This window comes from Micropterus dolomieu, linkage group LG23 (genome assembly GCF_021292245.1).
Source record: "Micropterus dolomieu isolate WLL.071019.BEF.003 ecotype Adirondacks linkage group LG23, ASM2129224v1, whole genome shotgun sequence".
Taxonomy (NCBI): Eukaryota; Metazoa; Chordata; class Actinopteri; order Centrarchiformes; family Centrarchidae; genus Micropterus; species Micropterus dolomieu.
In genome coordinates this window covers 9,867,977-9,878,097 of record NC_060172.1, presented here as the reverse complement: position 1 = coordinate 9,878,097, position 10,121 = coordinate 9,867,977, and the positions used below count along the sequence as shown (strand labels likewise).

The following is a 10,121-nucleotide window of genomic DNA, read 5'->3' as shown; positions in this document are numbered from 1 at the left end:
AGCATAGTTTTGGACCCACTAGTCCAAACATTAGTTCCCTAACACTAAATGTTCCAACGTAATAATAATTAAATACTTATATTTCATTATATGTGATAGAGCTTTGGTTAGAGTTGCCGTTATACACTACGGGAGTTAGAGTTTCTGAACTTAAGGGTTGAAGTTCCACTTTAACTCATTTTGCAGGATTGGGTGATTTGTTTTTCGGACATATTGATATTTGTTTAAAATATTGGTGATAAAAATGTATTAAATTGGTTTAAAATAAATTGTGACTTTTACTTATTCCAAATAAAGCTGCATGTTCTTGAAGAAGCTCACATGACAACTTGTGGTTATATTTTATTTTCATACTGGAACAATAATGAATAGGCTACATCTTTGTATGAGATTGTGTATTCTGACAAAACAGCTAATTACCCATTTTACACAGACAGGACTATTAGCCAGGACTTTAGAAATACTGAGGTCACAAATCCAAATTCCCCCGGCGGGAAATTTTGACTAGCCACCAACCAAACTCTGTAAAAAATAAATAAATCACATTTTATTGTCATTTTTGTTCAGTTATAATTTTATCTCCTTATATTGTTGTTTGACCATTTTGTTTGCTGTTTCAATTTTCTTTGTTGTAGCTTTGTTGGTTCAGTTACTAGCAGTTAGTAGGAGTGAGAAGCCCTTTTTATTTGCACCCTTTTTGGTATTAGAAGCCTAGTTCAGAGCTTTGTCTTTTCTTTCCTTGTTTTTTGTTTAGTGAAGTTTTCTTGTGTTTTGGTGGTTTTGGGCACTGCTCCTCTCCGAAGATATAATAAAAACTGCTAAATTGTATTTCCTTTGTATCTAACCTTGCTTGGGAATGGGAAGAGTGGGGAACCACACCTTTATGTTGCGTCCAGAATACCCCTAGACCTTGGGATGTAACAATAATTTAAACACTTCTTATTTACATTAATTATTTTTTGTCAGTGGGAGTAATATTAATATTCTTCACTTTAGAAAAAAAATTCCAAAACAACAATGCAACAATACTCAGTTACAAGTAAAACTATGCATTCATGTCTAAAGTAAAAGTACAGAAGTAGTATCTGCAAAATATACCTAAGTAAAAATCCCCTGTGAGTGATATTATATGTAACGTCACTTAAAACTGATGCATCAGTGTGTGAGCAGCATTTTTATTGTTGCAGCTGCTGGAGGTGGAATTACTTTAAACTAAGATGTGTAAGAAGTGAGATTAATAAAGGTGGGGTATGCAATTCTGGAGAAATACAATACCATGAAAAATACCATGATGTAGAGCAAAAAACGACACTTAGTGATGTAATTAGCTAAGCTGTGGGTTAGCAAACTGTCGCAAAAAAAAGTAGTGTGTCATTTGGGCCCCAGAAGTCTGAGTTTTTATCGTAGACATTTTCCCTACAAAGGTCTTACGTGGTTTCACTGAAATAATAAAATTATCCAATATTTTACAAAACAAGAAATCCAAATCTGTAAAGCAGAACTTTGCTCTTTTGTCTTTCTGCTTCCAATAATCAGCATTTTGTGAGCTTCTGGAGGGGCACAAGCCTTAGACTGAGAACCACTGGGCTACATTACAGTAACTGTACTTTTGATACTTTAAGTACAATTTATACAAGTAACTCAAAATTGTACTTAAGTGCAGTACTTGAGTAAATGCACTTCATTACTTACCATCACTGGTTTTGTTGGTGAGACAGATAGTTAGATATGGAAAAGATGCAGTGAGGAGAAAGCTGTTCTATGCAGTGGATTTAACTCAAGTACTGCACTTAGGCTAAATACAATTTTGAGGTGAGTGTACTTGACCAATTTATATTTCATGTATACTACTGTATACTTCTACTCCACTACAATTCAGAGGCAAATACACTTTTTCTCCAGTGCATGTATTTGATAACTTTAGTTTACACATGAATGCATCGATAATCATAATCCAATTTTATAATATAAATTATTCTAAAATGGGCCATTCTGCATAATTAGTGATTTTACTTTTAGTACATTAAGTGTATGTTGATGCTAATACTGTTGTTATTTTACTTAAGAAAAAATTTGAATGCAGAACCTTTACCTATAACAGAGTATTTCTACACTGTGGTACTGCTACTTTTACTTAAGTACAACTTATACAAGGTCTGAGTACTTCTTGCATTGGTACCATATAATATCTGCATAAACCCATCTTTCATTGCATTGAATTTACATGTAAATTTGTATATTCTGAATATTTAAAGGAAATCTGCTGCCCAGTGATGGAAGAAGTACTCACATATATAGAAATAACATAGTCCAAAAACAGCATTAGAAGTAAAAGTCCAGAAACTAAAATGTTATCAGTTAAATGTACTTAAAGTATCAAAAGTAAAAGTACTCGTTGTTATTTTATTTTATTATGTAAAATATACTGTCCTGTTTTTATCACTAACAATTAAATGTAAGAGAATTTGAATGTTGTAGTTCCTCAATAAGGAGCCAATTTTAGATATTTTCTATACTAGTGGGTAGATTAGTAGTAGACTACAGTACTGCATCATGTCCAATAGGCATATTGTATGTAAAAACTTCCCTCTGAAATTAACAAAGTAGAACTATAAAGTAGCATAAAGATGAAATACTCAAGAAAAGTACAAGTATGTCAAAAATGTAATGAAGTACAGTACTTGACCAAATGTAATAAGTTACATCCCACCACTAAGGTTGCATTAAAAGTCCAGCTGCACAAAACTTGTGAGTAATAGTCAAAACTAAAACCACACTAGCAGTTTTAAACGACAGTTTAGCGAAGTACGGGGAGCTCCTGAACGCAACAGGATGGAAGGTGGGTTTTTCTCCTCTTTTTACTCTTTTGGGGAAAGAGGGAGAGAGGAGGGGGAAGCATTTCCTTTTTCCATTTACATCACACTCCGGAGCTAAAAAAACAAGGCTGTCGTGCAAATACGTGCGGATTAAAGTGATCAGACCTGGAAGAGGATGCTACAGAAACGGCTTCCATATCAGCACTGACTGAACACTGGACGGAAATAAGAGGACAGAGTTCATTTTGGATTTAGCAGCCGAAGTTTCACGTAATTCTTCCCCGGGCAACAGGAATAGGCTGGGGTGTCATCATGGAAGTATTTCCTAAGGAAAAATAGAGATACCCTCAACTTGGACTTGGAGCTGGTCTGAGAAAGTTTGGAGAAACATTCAAAGCAAGTTGTGTGCAGTAGATCGCGGTTTTCCAGATGTCTTTGCAGCGACTGGTGAATGCAACACATTCACACCCCAAAGAGAAAAGTAGCACATCTCTTAATTTCTTGCAACTCTGTGGATTTTAGGAGTTAACAGCGTCGATTGAAATTAGTATATGACAAATTTGGGATTTTCCGGCAAACACTCCAAGATTAACGGGTTATTTTTAACTCTGCATGCTGGTTGTAAAGACTCGTCGACATTTTTGGATATGGACGGACACCGAGGAGACAAAATAAAGGAGCCTTTTTAATAAACAAGAGTCAGAAGTTATCATGAAAATGTTATTTGGGTGAAGTAGCCTACTCGGAAACTCTTAAGGGAAGCCTAATGAGCGGCACACAGTCAACACTCACTGACAGGTAGGCTAAATGCTCTTTTTCTTACTTCTTAAATGCTTTTTTCCCTTCTCTGTAGCATATTTGCTTTCGATTTACTATGATAAAGTTTTTTTTTTTTTTTTTTAATCTGTTTATGAATTGAAAGACAACTGACTGCATCACGCCAAACTCCATTAAAATCTCCCAAATGTAAGGTTATCTTACTTTTTGGAAAACATACATAAGTAGCTAAACTTAACAAAGATATTTTAAAGTTTAAGCCAATGTTCTGGTATATTCGGCATTAAACTAAAAAGCTCCCAAGTTTATACAAATTATTTGTTTTTTTTAAAATTGCTTAATGGCTTGTTCTCTTCATGTCTCATTGTGGTGGGTGGTGGGAGGTGGTGAGGCCTCTGGGATCGGCAGGTCATGTCATTCAAAAGTTGTGTTTTAGTAAATTTGAAGGCGCTTCCTCTACTGGATGCTCACCGAACTGAATACATGCATTTGATCATTTCTGTGACCGCTTTATTAATATTATATCCTCTATGGCTATCTGGGAGAAACTCCAGCAATTTAAAATTGATATAGATTTATCAACGGAGTTCGTAAAAAAAAAAAAAAAAAGGCTATTAAAACCGCCTAAACACCACAACGGGACAGTTCCCTTTTTACTGGAGAAAGTGATTGGTTTTGGGTGTTGATGACCAGCTCCCCATGCTGCCAGGCCCCTAAAAGATCACCTTACATCAAAAGAACATATTTCAGTTCACAACCTACTGGACAGGATACTGGAGCGCAGGGACTTTCCTGGTCCCTGACACCCCTGAAACTATTTCCTTGTTGTCTGGCTTGACTGAGGGTGGACTGATTGAAACATCTAAGTGTAAACATGCTCTTTAGTATTTATAGAGTGAAACAGCCCCATATTTTGCAGAAGAAACCTATGGGGGATCAGTAGACCCTTGGATGCCTCCACATGCTTCACTGTGCAGTCACATTAAGTTATATGTGATTGTCAACAGGGTTTATCCACTAGTCTCACCTGACAGCATGTGTTTTCAACTTGCTGCAGCCCTGTATGCAAACTAAAAGTCAAAAGTCACATTAACCCGTGCATGTCGGTACAAATTCGGTTACATGCTCATATGACTTATCCTTTTTGACTACAGACAACACAGGATTGTTTTATGTAAACACATTTTATGTTTTTGGCAGAGAAATTATGTATTGCTGTAGAAACTTTAATGGTTGACTTTCAGCTTTTCAGATTTCATCCCACAGAAGTCACTTGTGTATTTTTACACTCAGTAATCAGGAGTTTCCTATGAGGAAACGCCAAAACAAAGGCACACATGACTGCTTGGGAAAGTCAAACAAAGTCATTTGATTTCTTGACCTTCAGCCTGCAGACAGGACTCAGCCGTTCGTCTGCTCGGCTACTTTTTACAAGAATGGACCTCTTTTTATGTAGTTTTGATTTCCTGTAATGTTTCCAATGTCACAAATTCCACATAAAGACCATATACAGTTTAAAATCCTAACAGACTGTGGAAGTGGAAAGCATGACACACTGGGGAAAGTCTGGGTTTCACAAATATATCTGCACTACAGGTCAGGTTAGATTTGCTTTTTGAAACATTTCTCTCCATACACTGTAGTAACTATGACACATCGAGGCTATATCAAACTCATTTGGATAAAATATCTCAAGCAGGAACTCGATGAGTCCACAGAATTATTAATGGTCCAACTCCAAAGTCAACTAATGATGACTCATCAACAAAACAGGGAAACGAATGCACCAGCTTCAGATTGTAAAGTGAAACAGAAATTACAGCTGCTGAAAGTAATAGTTCAACATTGGGGAAATGCACTTATTTGCTGATTTCTGAGAGTGAGATGATCAATATCAGTCTCATGTATGTGCGTTAAGTAGGCGATGGAGCTGGAGTCAGGACATGCTTATCCTAGCTTAGCATAAAGACTGGAAACAGGGGGAAACAACTAGTCCAGATCACTCTGAAAATATTCCTACCAACACCTATAAAGCTCACGAATTAACCAATGTGTCTTATTTGTTTTATCCTTACAAGCACTCAGCGTCTTTAGCTATAGTGTGGGTTGCCAGACGCAGTCAGTGAGCACAGGATTTGGTCTCTGTACAGACACAATGGTACCAAATCTGGCAACCTCAGCATGTTGCTAGTCAAGAAAAAGTTATAGTATGTATTCCCCAACAACCAGAAATTATTGTGGTTGTTGATATTGGTTGTGTACAGATCAAACAAAACAGATACAGGGTGTTAATTAGTGAGCTTTAGACAATGCCAGTCTACTGTAGCTTTTTCTTAATGCTTCCAGTCTTTTGCTAAGCTAAGCTAACTACGTCTTGTAGCTTCATGAGATTGATATCAGTCTTCACTCTCATTATTAGTATCCAAGTATCTAAGTATTATTCAAATTATATATTTGTAACTCTTGTAATTCATAAGTTATTGCATGAACGACTTATTGGTCCCATGTTATGCTCATTTTCGGTTTAATTTGCTGCTGTTCAGTGCTAATTTCAGCCAAAATTACGCTGAAATGCTATCACAAATTATGTAAACAAATAGTTATTTTCATTCTTTGGCTGCTGGGCCAGTAAAATTCTGAACTACTGGCCATGTGGGCCAGTGGAAAAAATGTTTCACATCAGATACGACTGGTTTTGAACACGTCCATGAGGTTCATCCCTCCTGTAATGACAGCTCAGAGAAAGAGACTCACTGGGCCCTGTACATACTAAATGTTCATAAGGCTTTGCTTTTACGTGATGAGGTTATTTAGTTTTATTATGTAAACAACACACTTGTCTATGAATTTTGAAGGTTATTACTGAAGCCTGTACTACAAAAAAGGGGAGTTAAGTTGCCTGGCGACATTTGTGCCAACTCCATTAGTGGTTAGGTCACTTCTTGGATGTTGTTCAAGGGTTTCTTAGTGAGAAGAATTTAGTTTGAGCAGCCTGCTAGGTTTGTCCTAACATTTGTGATATTTTACTGTCTGACTGTGACAACCCCCTGCATGGTACATGTTCTCCTGTCTGCCTAACCTCGAGGGAAAGACTAAAACCACCGTCTTTCCTGTAGAACACTAAATAGGCCTCGATGGACTCACTGTTCCTCTACCAGTAGAAGTATCTTAGAGCACAGTTCCCTGGAAGTTAAGTAGAAGCAGTTGGCTTTTAGGCCATTTAAAGGAAAACTATTATGTCTTGGGTTTTATTATCGGATCTGTGGTCATTTCTTTTATCCGTTCCAATTAAGTTGTACTCACCAAAGTATTTGATGAAATCTGGGAACACGTCAACTCTGCTATAAATAGGTGCAATGGGCCAACAAATATATTAATGAGACAGTCAGACAGGTTTTAAACAGGTTTGTCATACTTATTTGGAAGAGAAAAGAAAAGCAAATGGTAAAATTATTTAACTTAAAAACCACTCATTCACTACTCCTTACTCCCTATCCAGTGAGTCGTATGTAGAGGACTATATAGTGAGCTCAACTGCAAAATTAAACACTTACGAACACCACTCCGATCATTATCTCTGCGCCTTTAATTACGTCATTGCTTTCAGACAATTGGTTGACTGTTTTTTCTATCACTGCAATGCATGATGGTATATACTGTATACGGTTAGTGACCAAGCGGGAAGCTTCTGGACTGGTCTGCGACGTGAATCCAATGGGGAAAGTCCCTTAAACCTGCATTCTATTTAACAGCCAGCAGGGGGCGAGTGTAATAAACGTGAACCGCAAAGCCCAATATGGTCAGCTGTACTAAATAATATCAACACTAACATAACTTTGGAGCCTTTTCTACAGCGAGTCTTCTGTTGGCAAAAACAAGTCCGGTTCCATTACAAATAATGGTAAAATGACTATACTTCTCAGCTGATTTATTACCTCAGTAAACACTTTCCTAATGAGTTTATGGTCTCAATCGCTAGTTTCATGTGTTCTTCAATACAACATGATGTTCATTTAGTAAATTATGGTCCCATTTAGAGGAAAATAGACCATAAAGCAGAGTATGCTTCAGGGCTGGATCATCTGTGATTGACAAGTCGTTACCATGGCGACCTGTCAATCAGCCTAGAGTGACTCGTACCCACGGCACTGTGTAAATGTAACCAGCGCCACTGAAAAAGATTATTAGAAGTTGGCTGTTCCCTTTCACTGGTGAGTACATTTAGTTTTAAGATTGTTGTTCACTAGACAAAATTGTCAGCCCTGTTAAAATGACAGTTAACGTGAATTACAGATGCACGAGTTAAGCAAGCTAACTAGCTCCACACACGGCCGTTAGCTCCACCGTCTCGTCCAAATATGGTCACTTACTTGCACTTCCTGGTTGCAAAACCAGCGCTGACAAAACCTAGCAAAACTTTTTTTTCAACAGAAACAGTGGTACCTTGAACACCCTGTTGTGTTCGCAAGCGCACTGCATTTCCCTGCCTTTTTAACACCGTTAAACACAAACTTGCAGCTGATTGGGTAACACCTGTGACACGCCCACCAAACGGGAGAAAACTTAATGTGCCTCGAAGCCCGGTGCGGAACGTTGGACAACGTTGCAAGGAAACATGTTGTTCAATCTGAAAATGTTGCAAACTGGTGCAAAACGTTTTGAGATAGAGGTGGTGATGGAGCAGTGGATGAGACGCATGCCTTTGGTGTGAGAGACCAGGGTTCGAATCCACTGTAAGACACCATTGTGTCCCTGAGCAAGACACTTAACCCCTAGGTGCTCCAGAGGCGTGCGTCCTCTGACATATATAGCAATTGTAAGTCGCTAAATGCAATAAAAGCGTCAGCTAAATGTAATGAGATTGAACTCGCACTACTTTTCAAAATACATTCTGGGACATTTTGAGTGCACTAACGTTATATAATATAATTCTCACTCTAAATTCGGACAGCACTACGAAATGGCAAGCTCACTATAGAGTGAGTAGAGATTGACTTTTGATACAGCCTCTGGATCAGCTTTGATCTACTTCCTGTGCAACAAATGATTGTTAGCGTGACATTTTAGGCAAGCTCATCAGGCAGCATCTCAGGTGAGTCTGTTAAAATGGTTTAGATGATCTGACCTGTCTGCTCATCAACCACACCGTCTTTACACAGCGATTGGTCAGTTGTGTGTGTGTGTGTATGTAAAAGAAGGCAGGGTTAGAACTTATCCCTCAGAGTTTTTTCTTTTCATTCTTCACATGACTGCTCTCAATCACTTTTCGTGTGAACAACTTAGCGGGACAAAATGAAGGACCTACAAAGACACAGTAACAGACTGACCAAGGCTTTTGCTCCTATTTTTTCACGTACTCTGCCCCAGACACATGAGTTGTATTTATCAAAGGGTGAATCATACAAATAATATGGGAGAAAATGTAAACAGTTGTTTATGTATATCGCAGGGTTTACTAAGGTCATGCACTTTGCGACAGTCAGTTTTGAATGGAAAGTTCAATACAATAAAACAGCAGGAGCCACAGGTAAAGCTGTTGATGTAAAACAGGCCCAAATCTCTAAAAAAAGATTCTTAACAAACACATTACCTTTTGTTTCCCCTGAGCATGTTTAATTCTTCCTACTTCATTTATAATATACCATAAATATTTTAATATTACTAGTAACAGTATTTGTCAGATGCAGTTGAACTGCAGCCAAAGTATTCAGTATAAGTTAGAAGTTATTTACAATTAGTCCCATCCATCCATCCATCGTCAAACCGCTTATCCTGCGTACAGGGTCGCGGATTTACAATTAGTCTTCCTTCTAAATTTTTTTATTGCAATTTTTCCTCATCCAAATCTAGCATCTAAATATAGAGGAAGTCATATGCTGTGCAGACTGAAAAGCCCCTTAAGGCAAATTTGTTCGTTTCTCAAAAGCAATTTGTGAGCTTTGCTTACATGCAGATGTGAAATTATGAATCAATGATTATTTTGGAAGTTCTCTTGCATGTGCGCATGTATGGATTGAAAGTATGTCATTTGTTTTGATAAGTAAAACATGTCCAAATTAATGGAGGATTTTTCTTCTCATGCTGCTGTATCCCTGGTGTGGACAGATTTAACAAACCAGATATACAGGGTTAATTGGTAAGCTTTAGAGGTGTTATTATTATATATTATTTATGTTATTATATTATTTAACTGGATAATACATTGTTTGAAGCACACCTTAGAGTTGTTCAAGACATTGAACAATCTAAATAATGACTATTCTCCCTTGGGACTAGATAAGAGTTTCTGTGAGCTGTCCTCAGCTGTCCTCTTCAGTTTAAACATGACTAAACCTGACAGAATCATTCATTTATTAATTTGTTTGTAATATCAAAACCGAGAGTTCAGCCAAGGATAAGGGCAATGCTTAGATCTAGGGTGTGTTATCAACGTCAATGCCAACAGGCTCATCGACACGCTCTTTTGCTCTTTGTCACATAGTTTGCTGATCTGTGTGTTTTCCAGCCCACCAACCCCCCCCCCCCCCC

The 10,121-nt window shown here is 37.6% G+C and overlaps 1 protein-coding gene across 1 annotated transcript in view; it reads left to right on the top strand.

The window, feature by feature from the left end:
• The first annotated feature begins 2,882 nt into the window (after positions 1 to 2,882).
• LOC123962991 (rho guanine nucleotide exchange factor 12-like) overlaps positions 2,883 to 10,121 on the top strand; it is a 42,162-nt gene continuing 34,923 nt past the window's right edge. Inside the window, exon 1 of the mRNA XM_046039505.1 lies at positions 2,883 to 3,614. Coding sequence (XP_045895461.1) covers positions 3,583 to 3,614 — 32 coding nt within the window. The 5' untranslated portion in view covers positions 2,883 to 3,582. The remainder of the gene's footprint in view (positions 3,615 to 10,121) is intronic.